The 18,329-nt window shown below is 39.1% G+C and overlaps 1 protein-coding gene across 2 annotated transcripts in view; it reads left to right on the forward strand.

Moving 5' to 3' along the window:
- vegfc (vascular endothelial growth factor c) overlaps positions 1 to 18,329 on the forward strand; it is a 51,280-nt gene that overhangs the window by 6,105 nt on the left and 26,846 nt on the right. The window contains exon 1 of one of the 2 annotated variants that reach the window (XM_047577667.1): positions 11,857 to 12,358. The exons of the other annotated variant lie outside the window; for it this stretch is intronic. Within the exon in view, the coding sequence (XP_047433623.1) occupies positions 12,239 to 12,358 (120 nt within the window). The 5' untranslated portion in view covers positions 11,857 to 12,238. Of the gene's footprint in view, positions 1 to 11,856; positions 12,359 to 18,329 lie in introns of those variants that run through there. 2 annotated transcript variants of the gene reach the window in all.

Here is an 18,329-nt window from a genome sequence, read left to right on the forward strand (position 1 = left end):
TGTCTCCAACAGATCTCCATCTCTGGATCAGAACCAAGAGCAGATGTTCGTTGTGTGCGAGGAGATGATACTTGTTTTGGAACAAGCTGTAAAGTTTCTGTCTGTCACTGAAAGCTCACAGGTTATTATTTATTTATTTAATTATTGACTCATCTTGGCCCTGACGTTAGCTATTTCAGAGACAGAAACGGTCTTTAACCTGCTGAGACCCAGCGTCCTCATACGGGGACGTTATGCTTCTTATTCTGCTTCATTTAGACCTGTTGCCCTCATAAAGAGACACTTTTGTCTTGTTAGCGAAGGGTCAATACACTTGTTTATTTATGCTTGTTGAAGCTATTTGTAATTCTTTTGTAATCTTGTTTAAATATTAGTTATTTATTTGATTTTTCAAGCTTAGACGAGTGGGTTTATAAATACATTTCTGTTTATTTTTGATTATCTGTCAGTGCTTTTATTTTGAAGGCGTTAGGTAACTGGGGCACACCAGGTGAGGCGAGGGCATAAGTAGAGGAAGGTGAGCCAGGCACTGGGAGGAGTTATGGTGAGAGGCAGCAGAAGTCTTCGCTGTATTTTTTCTCTTTGCAGATTGTCTAAATAAACCACAGTAAAAGTCCTTTTTTTTCCTGGACAATGGACTTTTTTCTCTCAGTCTGTGATGATCCAAACCCCTGAAAGCCTCAGTCACCGTTTGATTTGAATCTAGTTTGTTTATGACGTATTTTTTGTTTGTTTTGTTGTTAGTTTGAGGCAAATTGCCACCACAACACTTATTAACTTTTCTTGTTTGATGCAACATGCACATTTAACAAATCAAGTACCGGTTTGAGGACATTGGGTTTTCATCGTTGTTACACACTGGTGACTTAAATTCTAATATACACTGAAATAATTCCTGCGTCCGCATCAATTCTTTCAAAAACTACTTCCAGTTCAAAGATGATGTTTATTTTTTATGCTTATTATTCTACTACTGATCCCAAATACCTAAAGATCTTAATCTTATCTCAAATAAATTAAGATACATTCCAAACAAATGTCTCCGGGGGTTAATGGGACTCATTGTGGGTCCACATTAACCAAAGGAATGAGGTCAATGTGTCCCAGACCACCTCCACACATGGACTCACACCAGATTAGTGTTTACACCTGGAATCAGATTGTTAATGTGATGTCTGAAGCTGACAAAATTTGTGTCGGAGCAGTTAAAGTCGAAGCAGCAGAGGCTGAGATGTCGATATCTGACACCAGCTGCAAAATTTCTGCAAAATAAAAGCGATATTTTTAAACGTTGATAAAGTCCAACTGCTCTTTGATACGTGTTTCCATTGAAAGGTGTTTTGTGAATGAACTGTAACTCTGGTAAAGTCTCATCTTTACGTGGTCGTTACGTTAAGGAATATGGATTCAGATGAACTGGTCACATGACCTCCTGCATCATCTCCAGGGAAACGACAAGAAAGTGTTTCCATTGCACTTAAGAGATAAACTTTTATATCGATACGTCTGAGAAACCGCCTCATGAGAGCGTGAAAGTGGTTTCGCTTTAGATATTTGAGAGGTTTTTAGAAATGTTTCCATTACCAAATTCTTATTGAGATATTTAGGTTTTGTGTATTTCTAGGGGGAATGTAAACACAACGAACGATGCATGGCCAGCTGTAACTAAGGTCGCTTTCACACCAGAGCTGTTTGGTTTCGCTTTGAATAGATCAGAGTTAGTTTCCTCTGATAGTCTGATTCTGTTGAACTCTGGTGCGGTTCGTATTTAGTGTGAACACTCACCAGAGTAAACTCAGGAAGCAACTCAACGCGCAATCACTGCGTTTACATTCACAGCTTAATGGAGCTATGCTCGAAATTCGACTTTCTGACTACAGTCCTTGTCCCAGTTTATATGCAGCGGAGAAAACAGAATAACTGACGGGAACATGACCTCCTCCTCCTCACTAGGTGGCGATATTGTCTTAATCTCATTGTCTTAATCGGATAATGAGAACTCAGATATTAGTTGGAGTAACGTGTTAACTTAAGTTGTCTAGTTAGAGTCCGATTAAGGCAATAATTAGTTTTTTTCATGTGCATTTAATAAACCACGCCCTGCTTGCTAACAGCTAACCTCGGCTCGAGAAAAGCCTCCACTTGTATTTTGTGAAGGACCCATGTCGCTTTAGTTTGAAAGGCACCAGACACCCATGTCGGACCCTCTCACATTCTGTTATTGTTTTATTGACCGATGTGCATTTGATAAATAAAGAAAAGAAACAGAACCCACAAAACAGCTGAAAGCTTCACACCCACGTTTGCCGTTGACTGTTGACTTTCTTTCCACCGGCTGGTAGGGAGGGATTTTCCCAACAAAGTTCCCCAATTGAACCGAGTCGTCTTGATGAGGGCTGAAAACGTTACTCATGCTCCAAAACAGAAAAACCCAGAAAAACAAGCAGTCGGTCTAAAGCCGGGGTTCCCAAATTCTACAGCACGTTTAGTTAAATGTGGGTAAACACAGCATGCATGTGCAAAATAAACATTATCACAAAGTCTTTTTGAAAAGTAGCGCTGGCCTGACGCTGGTTATTATGCTTCACATTTATGTTCAAAAATAATTACTGAACATTTATCTGGCTTCTTTAAATGAGGAAAATAATGGAAGAAATATTTAAAGACGGACGTGGATCATTACGAGGTCTTGGACCTAGTGTCCAAATACAAAGACATTTAGTGTAAGCAACAAAGCAACATGGGACAAAACTGTACTTACTGGAGCAATAAACTGACAAAACCTGCCCCCATTAATCACACAGACTTCAATTATACAACATACACTGAGAACGCTGACGATGGGATAAAATTATGACACCTATGGTTAATTATACAAATTGAGGCGCGGGCCAAATATTATTGGTCCCTAAATTGGGTTTGAAGAAAGTCGACAGTCAACGAGAAACATGGAGCAGACGAAGCTGTTTCAGGGATTGTGTTTGTTTTCTTTATTTATCAAATGGCTCATTAAACCGTGCGCTATGACCTTGGTGTGAGGCAGCGAGGTACAGGACATTCGGTCCTTTATTTACTCCAGTGAACATTCACACTTGCAAACGGAGCAGAGTTCAGCTCCTGTTAATCAGGATGTGTAGCTGTTGGTTGAGATGGAGCTAGTTTAATCACACAGGAATGCACACAATGTTACTGAGACAAGACGCTGACGAGTTAAAACTAAGATCTGAGGATAAAATCTGTGACGAAATGTTAAGACAATGCGACTGGAACATTGTTTGATGTGATCACGTTTAGTTTGAATGTCAGGCTTCAAAACAGATGATTAGGGGAGCGTACCTATGTTCCCAGGTCCCTAACCCTAAGCCTTTTTAAAAAAAAGGGTCCTATGTTCCCCGGTCACATACAACATAGGAACATAGGGATGATCCCATGATTAGTTAGCATTAGCGTTAGCTACCTAAACTGAGTGGCAAAAATAAAAATGTGGATTATCAGATCAAATTAAGAACAACTGAACTCAACAATGATCCATATGAACTAGTATGAATATAGAAAAGTGTATTAGTCTCAGTTTAAGTTAGTTTTAGTTAATTTCAGTTCTGATAAATGTAGCTAAATAAAAGATGCTAATGCTAAGAGCTTCACTGAGAAGTAACGTTATCTATACAATACTGTAGCGTCAAAAGGATGAAGAAGAGTGATCACAAATATTCAGTTTATTGTTTTATTGTTATTTATTGAACATAACTAGAACGTAACTATATTAAATATTAAATTAATATTACCTGACACTAAATGAACCACAACACCAGGTTTCTGTGTCTGGATTCCAGTTGTTTCTTCAAATGCAGCGAAACATTTACTTCTGTTTTCTTTGGCAGATTTCTGTAAAAATATAAAACATATCTCTGACTGCTTTTCAGATCTGTTGGTTCAGTCAATCAAACAACAGCTCTTCACCATTTTTAATTTTTTAATTTAGATGCTATTTAATCCTATGATTCAAGCTAATGCTGCTTATCTCCATGATCAACCATCACTTTTTGACTCTCAGTAGCCGTAACCATGGAGACTTCAGCTTCCTGTGACATTACGTTCATACCCTCTACTGTTAACTGTAATAAAAGTCAACATTAATGCAGTGACTTTGTGTTGAATAAAACGTTAAAAGATGAACTAACTAAAATGCGACTAAGACAAAGTCAGAAGTAGTTGTCGAAGTGAACGCTGCATGGACTCAGGCCTCAGAACCTGGGAATGACTCACAACTTGCAAAACAACGTTGTGGTTCTTTGCTGATTTGCTTAAACAATGGCTTTTACAATCGTAGCCATGCAAGAAAAGAACATTTTGTGAAATTACTGGCGACAAAAAAAAACGGAGCAGCATGCTGAAACAGAACAATGGACGGATGATGCAACCGTGCCACTCGTCATGTTGAATTTACATGGCCATGAAATGGCGACTCCAGATCAGATCTGGTTTCTTGATGGGGGCTTATGAGGCTGTGTTAATATCGCACTTGATCAGAATAGCAGTGTATCCATTAAATCTCACTAAATGTGCTCTTTAACAGTGGACTCGTGGCTCATGATCGACTTCATAAAAATGTCGCTAAAGCTGTTAAACCCATTGATGCAATTCATCCTAGACATATTTTACAATTGGGAATTGTGCAGCTCTGATATTATACACTGATCAGGCATAACATTATGACCACCTATCTGATATTGTGTAGGTCTCCAAAAGAGTTGACTCATCATAGAATGGACAAGGGTCCTCTGAGGGTGCCCTGTGGTGTCCCGTTGGGTCCTATGGGTTGATCCTCTGTGGATCATCCCAAGGAGTGTCATTGCTATGGGGCGGGGGGGGGGCAGCATTAGTGGCTTGGTCTAGGTAACATCCACACCAATGAGTAAATACCCTAAAGTTTCCCAGAAGAAAACTGAACTGAAACAAGATGGTTTAGATGTTATTAACTTCTCCTGTCGGTGGTCATAATGTTGTGGCTGATTGGTGCATGAAACCAAATGACCAGTTCTAGTTCCTGGACTGGGCAAACCAACATCAGAATAAGTCAGAAACTGACTTTAAAGCGGTTTAATCTTAGAGTAAAGTGAGTTGGGTTTGACTCGCACGATAAATAAGAACGTGTAATATTGACATCAACGCAAGTATTTCTAGTAGCTGCAAGTGTGAAAGGGCAACTACCAGACAATGCCCCGAAAATCATTGGGCCGGATATTGTCTGGAGTTCATGTGTGAAAACGGCTTAAGTGTCAGCCGGTGAACAAAGGAGGCTTATCTCTGCGCCAACATGCTTTTCCTTCCAGACACGAAGCAGAGAGAAGAGAGGGAGGGGCAGCGTCACGTCACGTCCTTTCACCAGTATCACAAACTATTCCACATCCTCCATCTATTCATGTCTTACCTGTGTCAGAGGCATCACGTGATGCACTCCTCTCCTCTCAGCTGTGTTATTATTATATAAATTCTACACATATTTTATACAGTATTTATATATGGTGTGTATGTTCTATATAAAACTCTCTAGAAACATATATTTATCTACATATGCACATATTTTATCCTCATATGTTCTTTTCCCTCATATACTCTAAACACTTTATATCTACTACATATATACATATATAAATATACGACTAGACCCAGATTATAGAGCTTTAAATAATATTTTCATAAATATATACAAAATTCAACATGAAACACAAGTTCTGCACACACACACACACACACACACACACACACTAACAAAACACCCATTCAATTGTTTGTTAAGTTCCGGTAAACCAACAATTCCCACAGTTTGACTGATTATACACACTCACACACACACACACATTTGTGTATACTTTCCTAAAGAGGCATCTGTGTGCATGTGTTAGAGGAGGAAACGGTGCCACCTCCCTGAGATTATTCAGCCGCTCCCGCTCCACTGGACTCATTCAACTCCACCAAGAACTCGAGAAGAACAGTTGTTATAATTTATACTGAACGTCTGAAACTTGCACATTTACGTTTGTACAGTTGTGTAGCTAAGTCCTGAAAGTAGACAAAGAGAGTTTCTCTTCACTTTGACTCCAATATACACGGACTAGTCTTGAAATTAATTTATAATCCTTGAGGTGCACTTACAGATGTGTGATATTGACTAATTTTCCTGAATAAACAAGTAAACTATCTGTGTTTGATGTGTTTGTTTGTGTTGTCTTTGTCTGCTTTCAAGATTTGAGTGAAAATCTGCTGATGATTTCACTCATTTTCATTCCCACATATGGCAAATGTCCTTGTCACAGTAGAAAGTAAACAAGAAACAGTAAAACATTTGCACAAATTTACAAAAAAATTAAAAATATATAAAGGAGAATAGAAATATAGGGACATTCTGCATATGCAGCTTGGAATGTAACTTAAAACTGGTTCCTAAACATTCATCTTCTTCAACCTCTTGAGACCCTATGTCCTCATATGGGGACATTTTTTATTTATAAAGCACCTTTCAGAACAACTGAATGTCATTCAACAATATATAAGAAGAAGAAATGACATGGAGACTAAACCACACTGTGAAAAGGACAAGTAAAAATAAAAGATCAATATAAATTAAATAAGTAAAAATAAACTCATAAAATAGATAAAAAACAGTAAGATATAAGAACATTAAAAGTAAAATGAAATAAAATGTAGAATAAAATACAAAATAAAATATAGAAACACTAAAAATCAAGATGGAAATAAATAAATAATGATAAAAAAAACAAGTAAATAAAAATAGGGGGAATACAAACTGTAAAACATAAAATAAAAAAATAAAAAAATAACTATAAGATTATGACATAAAAGCAGATTAAGCAGATGTTTTTTTAGCCTGTTTCTCTCAGATCCACATATACACACACATGCACAATTCCACTTTATTCTTTTTGTGCATTTCTGATCTTTTTCTATTTTATTTTTTGTATTTTGCGTCTGTGAAGTAAAGTGGGACCCGTGCACCAAGAATGATGCTGCACTGTTACAAAGTATTTGACAATAAAGAATCTTGGATCTTGGAGAACCACTGGTGTTCTTGGGCTTGTCTTCCTCCATGACCCAGTTTCTCTTCACATTGACTGAATTCAGTCTTGAAATAAATTTATAATCCTAGAGATGCACTTAACTTTCACACCTTTCACACAGATGTGTGATATTGGCTCAAAAAAACAAGTACACTGTTTGTATTTTCTTTGTCTCTGAAACTTGTTTATTTATGCTAATTATGTTTTTAAATTTGATATGATGCACAGATTTAACTAATTCTGTCGATAGTAACGAGCTACGAAGTCGCTACTTAGCCAGTACCTGTTTGAGGACGTTGGGATTTCATCATTTCTGTCTTTGCACAGTAATGTTCAGGTATTAAAATAAACAGTTTCATATTTTGTTACACATGACTTTATTGTAACACATAGTGATATAATCCCAGTGTCCACATATGGGGACATAATATTTTACACTGTTCTTCTGGAGAACCACTGGTGTTCTTGGGCTCCTTGTTTTCCTCCATGACCCAGTTTCTCTTCACATTCAGCTCATGGACTCATGTCCTGACATTTTCTTTTAGATTTTCAGAATTAGTATAAAAACAATAATAATGGCACATTGGGAATGTGAATCACGTGTCCTCGGGGTCGGGTACAGTCGTCAGCACTGAATGTGTGCGGGCGAGGCCGCCTCCTTCCATCTGAGCAAAATGTCCCATCTGGCCAGGAGCAGGGAAAAAGAAATCGCATGAGGCTCGGGGGAAGTCATTCGGAGTTCCTCATCCTCACCAGAAACACCAAACACAGCAGCCACAGGGTTAGGATCAGAATTTATGAAAGAGTACGAAAAACTTTAGTCCTAAAAAACGACATTTAAACCAAACTACTCTTCTCTTTGATTTTTCCTGCGTGAAGATTAGACAGTTTTACAGATTAGAGACTTTTATTTTGAAATATTTGAACAGGAAGTTGTCCGTATCACTTTTTTTCCCCCCAGATATTCTGAAGGGTTAAGGAGCTGACACACGGCCTCAATGCTGAACTCACCTGCACACGTCCGGCGTCTACAGTTTCCTCTCAGTCAGAAATTTTTTGCAGGAACTTCTTTGTTTCTCTGATTCACACCAACTCACTGCTGCTCCTTCCAACTTGGTCATTTTTTTTTATTCCAAACCTAATATACCAGTAAGAAAGGAACTTCCTTAGGCTCTCAGTCTGTGTGCCTGTAATACATTGGAATGTCGGCCATGAAGGATTTTATATCCCCTAAATGTCTGCAGAGTGGCCCCTCACACACACACTCACACATTCCTCAGTACAACAGATTCTTGGCTAAATTTGGTGATGGAGAGACCCCCTACACAGTGCAACCTTTCCACTCCGCCATGTGTGTGTGTGTGTGTGTGTGTGTGTGTGTGTGTGTGTGTGTGTAACTCTGTTCATCCATTTCTGTCCAGGGCCAGTTATTTCAGCTGAACCTGCTCACAGTGTGGACTTAGTTCACCTCTTCACTCCTACAGCCCTCTGGGAACGTGAGTCTGGCTCTAAAATCATTTCCCAAACTGGTTCATTGTCTGGGAAATAAATAAATAAATAAAAGGTACACTGGTGTGTAACTACATCATGATTGATCAGTTATCTCCGGTGCTATGCTGTGGCTATATTTGGCCTTTAAACACTTTTGAGAGTTTTTTGGCTGATATTCTTCTTGAAGTGGAACTGAGAAAATAAACCGTGACCCCTCCACAGATGGTTCAGATTTGCTTCGAAAGTCTTTTTTTTTTTTTTTTAGTCAAATTTTAGGATGAATTCTTGAAGCTTGTCAAACAACCAATGTTTTTAAGTCTTGATTTGCCTTCGTGAAGCAAAACAGATGAAGTTGTCGTGTTTATATACTGAGAAACTGAGATCAGATCTGAAGTGCTGGCTGGAGACACATTGTAATGTATAATTATATACAATATATACATGTAATGTGTATTGACTGTATAAGTATGGACAAAACATGTCTCATAGGCCGAGCTGATGCAATTTCCTGGGGATACGGGCGCAGCCATCTTGTTACTCAGTGAGGTCGGAGGGCGGAGCCACAATATCGATGCCCCGCCCACACTTCCTCCAGACTCACTGGTGCTTTGGTTTAATTAATCCGACTCTCTGCTCTACCTCCACCGGCTACAAGGAAATGTTGGATTATACACTGAACTTGTATATTTATTTAATTATTTTCTCCTACTCTCACAGCCGTACAGGACAGGTTGGCATGGCAACCTGTAGTGATCATGATGTCACATCCTGTTTCTAAACTAAAACACAACTTCTAAGAAAAGTTTACATTAATTTCCTAAAATGACTGAAATTATATTTTACGTGTGTTTTAATATTTTAGTTTAGGCTCAAGTCCCGCCCACTAACACAGAGGGGGTGGAGCTTATGACCTATACTGCAGCCTCTAGCCACCAGGGGGAGCTCTGCTAGCTTTGGCTTCACTTTAGAGGAGCTGCTCTGTAAATCTTTACTGATCCCTTCACGTTAACAGGATGCAAAATATCGCTATAACACTACAGCTTGTCCACGGTGGTTAGCATATTTCAATGGACTGTTTCAGCATGAATGCACAAAAAAACGCATATTTTAGAGAATATACTAATACATACTCATTTATTTATATAGTTTAGTGAAAGTGAAAAAGCAAATCTTACACTGAAGCCAGGTTTGTTTGAATAGTTTAAAGGTGAAGACCAGCTCTGATGGATTAAATGCCAAAGATTCTTGAGCTCCTTTGCTTAAGGTGAACATCCTTTTGAAAGTACAGGAAACAGGAGCACTGAGCCCAATCATGGTAGAAAGGTAAAGTTTTATTTTGAGGTGATTTAAAGGCAGGATGAAGTGAACATATCACATTTATTTCCTGAAATCCTGATAGTTACTTGTTTCTTGGGGGCCAGGATGATGGGGCAGCTCCACTGGTCCCTTCATCACCTCCAGTCCAATCTTCAGCATTCACCTGGTTGGTGAGTGGGTTCAGATCCTTTAAGGCGGTGGAGGTGGATAAGTTCTGTTTGGCCAGATGTTTGCTATTACACAGTCAGGGGTGAGATCAATGCCCTCTGTGTCCGTGTCTTGAACAAACACCTAAACCCCCCAAACTGCTCCCTGGACGCCTTGCATGGCAGCCCACACCAGTTCCTCAAGTACATGAATCATATATGAATCTAATTAGATCTGATTTTATTACAATAATGTGTCTGGTAAGTGCTGAGTGGCTGAGAGGTCAGAGTACAACAGTGTCAATGACCTGCAGTTCAATGGTGCACATTAGTTCCTCTGAACTGTGTCTGTTTCTAATGTCCTGCACAAAAAGTCTCTCAAAGTCAAGTGAATTCACCTGTTTCAAAATACACTGCGATTATTCACTTTATTCAGCTTCATTACGTTTTTCATTTTACAGACTAGTGAGGGAGATTTTTACTAGATGATACTTATTTGTCTTTTATTTTAATCTAATCTTATTTTATTTTGTCTTTCTTGTGGTTTTTAAGAGTCCTAGAGTCTCTAGAGTCCAGGTGTGAACCCTGATCTGGTGTCAGTCCATATGTGGACGTGGTCTGGGACATGTGACCTCATTCCTTTAAACACAATGAGTCCTGGTCCCATTAAAGCTACTTACCAGGAGACGAGTTGAACTCATCCACTGGTAGAAATGAACCTGAATAAGAGACGTCTGTTCATTAGTGATGAGACTTTTAAAAGGTTCTGGACCTGGAGCTGAGAATCAAACTAAACAAGAAACTGATCTGAACTAGAATCAACTCAGGAGATGATTCAAATCTGTCTTAAGTCTGAGTCTTTGTCTCATAATAAATTAGAACTTAACGTGTGAGAGTCTTTCCATCTGGTTCCTAAATCTGGATCACGTCTGCATGTCTCCAACCATGTGTTCCTGGTTCTGGTCCAGTGGTAGGTAGAGATCCATTAGAGACAGCAGCTGATACAATATTCTACTGACCACATGGTGGCGCTGCTGCTTGTTTACACACATGCACGCTAGTGATGTTGATACCACTGATATCTTTTCCTATCCATAGTGTGTAAAATTCAGACTGGTATCGGCAATACAGATCCGATACCGATCTTTTGTGTAAATACACCCTAATGTGTCTGGTAAACCGCTAAAAAATGTAGAGTATTTCAAATCATAACTTTATAAAGAATACAAGATATCCAGGTAGCTTATTTATTTATTAAGTATATTGAGGTGGTGGCCTCATTTACTATATAACTGAGCTAATGTAACAACAGAAAAACCGAACAGAGACACAATCATACAAAACATGTGAAAATGTTTCAAAAACTATTAAGAACTACTATAAAATGAAACCTTTCATCTCAGTTGTGACACTGTTTTCTGTCCTCCTCATCATTAATGCCTCGTATTCTCTGTTGTGGTTTAACCTGAGGTGTTTCACAAGGTTTGTTGTGTTGCCACAACTCAGTAGTTTAGTTACTTTCCACTAAGTACCTACATTACCTCAAATGACTAAAGTAGTATTTTGATTTGAGAATTATAGCGTAATACCTGGTATAGGAGGTATCGATATTTCGGTATCGATCCGCACATCACTAACATAGATCAGATCTCAAGCTCTGGCTGGGTACGCATGTGGAGACACATTTCAATTAACTAATTAATTCATTAATTAATTATCAGGTGAGAAGACAGGAAACAAATACTGGACTTTTGATTGGACTCCCCAGGACAGATGCAGGTTTGAGTGGACACCCCCTGTCAGATAGTCCAACTAAAAAGCTCCTTAAAAACACTCGGACTTTTTTTTAGTGAAGTGTTGGCCGGAGCCAGGCTCTTATTTTGAAGGTGGCTCTTCGGTCCCTCCTGGTTCATGTGGTCTCAGAAACCCACCGGGCTCCCATCCACAGCGGGACCCTCCTCACATGTGCTGCAGAGCCTCCGAGGAGCGGACACAGAGCTCGGAGAAGTCAGAAAGTCAGACAGACGAGTGGACGAGGGGACGAGGACCGAGGACCGAGGAAAGAGAAGAAGAAGAAGAAGAAGTGGAGACCAAATGAAAGCGCGGTGCCAGCTGCAGAGGGGACGCGCTGACACCGGAGAGGGCTTTTTAAATTTAACCTTTTCTACTCGTTGGATTGTAAACCCCTGAGGATTGACCGGCACCATGCACCTACTGGGAATATCTCTGCTATTACTCGCCTACATTTTCTACAGCAACCTCGCCAGCGACCTCAGCCACAGCGACTATTATGAATCCTACGAGCAGGAGCCACTGGACGAGCCGGTGAGTTGGAGAAGAGGGAAAAGTCCTGAAACGTGTCTCTGCTGAGCCGATCGAGGCAGTCTGGGGGCTGTTGGTGAAATATCTGTCTGCTGGTTGTCTGAGTGCTTCAGTATCTGTAGAGGTGCATGTAGATGGGGGGCACCATGTGACTTCTTCTTCTCTTTTTCTTTTTCATGGGGAATATGAGGAGTAAACAGATACAGACACATGCACTGATATGTATGAAGCACAGAGACCTGAGCTGTTGTTTAGTTTGCATGTTTAATTTCTCCATTTTTCTTTATTTGGGATTATTAGGACCTAAGAACTATAAAAACTAAGCATTTAGTCTTTGAACAGGAAGTAGTTTTTGGAATAAATTATGTCCTCATGTGTGGACATTGGGGTTATTTCATATAATAATATTAATATAAATAGTATATCAACATTATAATGAAGTCATCAATATGTAACAAAATATAAAACTGTTAATTTTCATGTCTGAACGTTGCTGTGCAAAAACAGAATTGCAAATAATGAACTGTCCTAACATCCTCATTAGCACTTGCTAGTTAGTGAAGTTACAGCTTGTTACTGTTAGAATCTGTGTCATATTAAACTAGAAAAGTTCATAATCATAAATAATCTGATAAATAATCGTTTTTATCCACTTTTGATACGTGATCGGCTGCAGAATGAATCAGCTGAAATGATGCTATCGTGTTTTTACACCAACTAGCATCTAGTTAAGAGGATAAAAGTTTAAATGACGCAGAATAAGTAGCTGCCACGTTAAAACTCAGCGTCCCCATATGAGGACATATGGTCTCAGAACTTTTTTGCATCTAGAGAATTTTCTAAATTTCTGAGAAAGAATGACTCAAAACATCGACAGAAGTCCTTAAACTAGACAAAGAGAACCCAACCAAACACATGACACAGAAATATTACACTTATTTGTTTGTTTATTTAAGAAAATTCATCATTTGTTCCTATCAGTGAGTCCTTGTGTCCAGTGTGTGAGTCTGTGAGCTCCTTGTAACTAACAGCTGATCAATGGAAATGTCCTTGTCGGCACAGAAATAGACAAGAATATATACAAGAAACGATAACGATGTTCTAGTTTGATATGATGCACAAATTGAACTAATTCTGTTGATAGTAACGAGCTACGGCGTCGCTAATTAGCAAGTACTCGTTTGAGGACGTTGGGATTTCATCACATCTGACTTCACTCAGCCATGATCAGGTTTTAAAATAAACAGTTTTATATTTTGTTATTCATTCGTGACTTTATTGTAACATACAGTGATATGATCCCTTGTTATTATTATTATTATTTTTATACTTTTTAGTTCCTACTAATGCCAAATACCTTTGAGAAATTTAAAATGCATCGCAATCAAAACCTTAGGTCTCAGGAGGTTAACTGTTCTTTAACCGTTCTTCTGGAGAACCACTGGTGTTCTTGGGCTCCTTGTCTTCCTCCATGACCCAGTTTCTCTTCACATTCAGCTCATGGACTCATGTCCTGACATTTTCTTTCAGAGTTCACTGGTAGAATTCACAGTTCATTGGTCCATCAATGATGAGCAGATGCAGCAGAACAGGCCCAAACCAGGACATTAGCGCCCCCATGTTTCATGGAGGGATGAGGTTCTGATGTTGTTATTTTGATCTACATTTCTGCATAAAAATGACTAAAAATGTCAGTCCGAGAACCAAGTTAACAAAGTGAAACTAAAATAAAATACTTGTGTGTTTGTATATTTAGCAAAGATGGCCAATATTACACATCTATTATATTACACACCAACATCTCACAACTGAACTGGTTCTGTTCTGGGGAATGGGATCAAATTCCTCCAAGCTGCTGTAGACACTGATGAGCTGTTACCACAAACATTTAGTTACAAGGAGTTCACAGACTCACACACAGACTCACTGATATGAACAAATGAGGAGTTTTCTTGAATAAATATTTCTGTTTCGTGTGTTTCACTGGGTTCTCTTTGTCCACTTTCAGAACTAAAAATCCACTGATGATTTGAGTCAATTTCATGTGGAAATGTAGAAAAATCTTCAGGGTTCATGAAACATCTGGTTTTGGCAGCATTTCAAATTATAACGAATGAAGCTCCACAAGGACGTCACAGCCGATACTGGGAACATGGCTACACATACCTACAACTCATAGAACACATTTACACACATTTATTTTATTTTATTTGAGTGACACTTTCTCTTACAAACGTCACAAGCTTTATTCCCTGATGTGTTTTTGCTTCATATAATTGAAAGCCAGCGGTGCGTTAGCATCGGGAGAAGCCGCTGCCGCCGCTCTGTGTTTGACGGAAGCCATTTGTTCTGGTGTCTGGGACTTCGTCATCTCGACCTTTTCTGGATCCACAGGGTTCAGGAACAGAGACGTAGACGCAGCGGATTGGTTGTTGTTTTGCAGATGAGGCAGATGGGCTGTTGTTGGACGCCTGTTATCTCCTGGTCTAGTGCTAACATCCTGACTGATAACAACGCGGAAACATGCTTTTCTTTAATGTGACGCCAGCCCGAAAGATTGAGCCTAGAGAAACTGGACATGAGAGGAAGGAAAAGAAGGAGAGAACGATGAGGAAGGCCTCGAAAAATCACTTGACTTTCAGCGTTTGGCTCGTTGTGGAGAAATTTATGTGTTGGAGCCAGTTTTCTTTTACCTTGCGTGAATGTTTTCTTTGGCTTTACTCTGTTAAACTCCCTCAGGATGCACCTTGAGTGATCGTATCGCAAGTATTTTTAGGGATATTAGCTGTTGTTCAGCTCCTCTCTGTCGTCACACTCTTTAAATCAGAAACCTTCTGGACCTCCTTCAAATGTGAAACCGGTCCCGTGAGGCCGCAGAGACATTTCTAAAGAGAAGACGCAGCAAACGTGGATGGAATGCATTTGGAAAATCTGTCTTGATGATTTCATGAATCGATGTCAGATACTTCAAACTGAGGTTTCAGTCAGAAAAAAACCCAGACCTGGAATACCCAGCACTTACTTTTTCCTTTTCTGACAGTCATACAGAATAACAGTAGCTGGGTTTACATGGTGACTTTCATCTCTTTCCAGTGGAAGGTTTCAGGTCGACTGTTTCCATGTGAGATGATCTATTCAGATCTGGTGTTTCCATCTACCACTATATCTAACCAGAAGAACCGTTTTACAGACGTGTGACATGAAAACATCATGTGACTGATCAAAGATGGAGGTGTCTCGTCTAATCGGCAGTAGCTGCTAATGGTTTTACACGTTTATTATTAAAGCTTGGTTTGGAAAGGTTGTGGGCTCACATCCACTTTTGCTGTTGTGTTGTTGAGCCTTACAGTAGCCGGTCTTCAAGGTTTTCCAGCTTCACTTAATCCCAGCTTCAATGAAGTTTGATGGATGGATTAGATGAAGATGAGATAACGTCTAGTTCTTTCAGAGTTGTTATGAAAAACAAGCTCTCCAGTTGAGGTAACGTCACTGAGCATTTACGTCCAGACAGAGCCTGACTTCATTCAGATTCACCGTTTTCATCGGTTTGGGGAAAATTAATATTCTACCCCCCCACGAAACCCGATGAAGTCTCATTCTTGTTTGGGTCGGTTTTATTCTGATTGAGATGTTTACATAGAGTATTTTTATTCGGTTTCGGCTTCTAAACAGATTGTAATCGTAATATTTGGCTCCATGTGAACCCAGCTAGTGTTGATTCTTTTATTAAGACAAGGGGAAAACAAGATGGCCGCCTCCACAAACACTTCCACCAATGCAAAGTGAAAGTAAATTAAAAATGATATTAACTGATGCTATGTTACACTAAATTTAGACTATTTAAGTTTAACACAAATTGTGAATGAACAGATAATTTAAGAATGGAATTATTTCCAGTGATGAAATCTACCAGAACACACGAGGCAGAAATTCATAAAATATTCAAAAGTTTTAATTGTTTAATTCAAATGTAGATAAAATACACTATTAATCCCAGTTTGCCACGATGGTGTTTGGCTCTGTTTTGGTTTTACCAGGCTAATGGTTTAGTCCAATGTTAGCACGACATGGACTTGTAGTTCCCATATAACACGTGAAAAAGTTAAATAACACTGTAACAGTATCATGTATGTGGAGAATACTATCTGTACGACTGGTTTACTGCAGTAAACATCTGCTTCTAAATGGAATATTGCAGGAGTTTCTAGCTACTGTTTACACATGGGGCAGCCATCTTGGTAACTGAGGTTTTCCAGTTGAAAACTCCAACTCAGAACTCAGAAATGCCGATTTCTGGGTACAAATGGAGCACACAATTAAAAGGTGTTTTCCCAGTAGGCGTGACCGACCTGATCGACCCAACAGATCCTCCAGACCCACGATCTCGTCAGCCCGATTCCGGACCTCAGTGGCCTCCATGATCCAACGCGTAAATTTGTTATTTTCTGATTTAATGACTCTGGCTCCGGTCCAGCCCTTAATGTGATTGTTTTGTTGGTAATAGTCTGATATGGCCAAATTTAGATTCTCTTCTTCTGGTTTGTCTTTTTGCATCCTTGTGAGTCAACCTGAGGTTTCCTTCCTTCCTTCTCCCAGTGTCGGTTTTATTGCACCATTTTCAGGATATCTCGTGAATGTTGTTGCATTTTTTTTTTCGTTTTTATTATATATGTGACGCGTCATCTAAAAAGAAACACGTCACATCTACCAGAAGACTGAAGGTGACTGTTGAAACATGTCAGGTATTTAAAATCCGACCTATTCCCCTTGTCTTTATAAAAGAATCAACACTATTATTGAAAGTTGAATAAGACAAAATTAATGTTTTTTAGCTGAGTGACGCAAAACCTTTTCATGCAATGTGACTAGAAGCAGAGTCCACCTCCACCCTCTGGGATCCAATCTCAACGGCCCAATTTAGTTGCAGAAAAAAAAACTTTTAAAATAAAATAAAATTTCCCCGTCAGATTGATTTTCATTGGTAAGATATGATATCTATGCATAAAATCCTTGAAATGATCATCGTCATTATTTTATTTTTTTTGCCTGCATCCTCTCCAGGATTATTTCATGTGTGATCCAAAACACGACAGAAGCTCCAGCTCTGAGATTTAAAGAGTATGACGACAGAGAAGAGCTGAACAACAGCAAAGACATGTGAAAGATGAGAAAGGAGAAAGAAACTAAACCGAAATAAATGAAAATAAATGAGAACAAGCTCCAACAGATAAATTTCTCCCTTTCGAGCCAAATGCAGCAAATCAAATTAGTCAAAGAAGATCCAGACTGTGAGTGTTACAAAATATCATGGAGATACCACAAATATCTGCAGCCAGTGACAACATTAGCTTAAGGTGAAGTTGTGGAATTTAAAATATCTCTAAATAAATGAACTGATATTGAGTTGGGACTTGAGGAGATCAGTAGCGACGTCTTCTGTTCGTATTGTCAAGTTTTCCACTCATTTCAGTTCATTTCTGGTCTGCACTGGTTTGTGTTCACTTGATCGGACTTGGGGTGATGGCCGTCACTCGGGGTGTGGCGTGCCTCATGGCTGTGCTGGTTCTCTGGTCTTGGTACCCATGCGGTCCACACTGGGGTGGTGGTTCTAGGGGGCTGGTTCTTCGAAGAATAATGACTTTTATTATTAATGGTCCGTGTCCTTTTGGGATTTCAAGTTTGGTTTTAGACTCTGAAAGAAAAAAGAAATATATTCATTTGATTTAAAAAGCAAAATCAATAAATGTCAAACTAGTACATTTACATTTTGTCCTATAATATATGAAGATCCAGAAAGAGAAGTAAAGGAGAAACCAATGGTTACTTGATTTACGTGAAACCAGAGATTTTTGCAGGTGAAGAAGAAGTTTAGTCAATGATTTCAAATCTTCTCTGTTGTTAAATGGAGCACAGACTCTGGAACAACCTTGGAATCTGGAGAAGAACAGTTTATTAGACTGGACAAGATCTGCCA

This window comes from Mugil cephalus, chromosome 2, assembly GCF_022458985.1.
Source record: "Mugil cephalus isolate CIBA_MC_2020 chromosome 2, CIBA_Mcephalus_1.1, whole genome shotgun sequence".
NCBI classification, from domain to species: domain Eukaryota; kingdom Metazoa; phylum Chordata; class Actinopteri; order Mugiliformes; family Mugilidae; genus Mugil; species Mugil cephalus.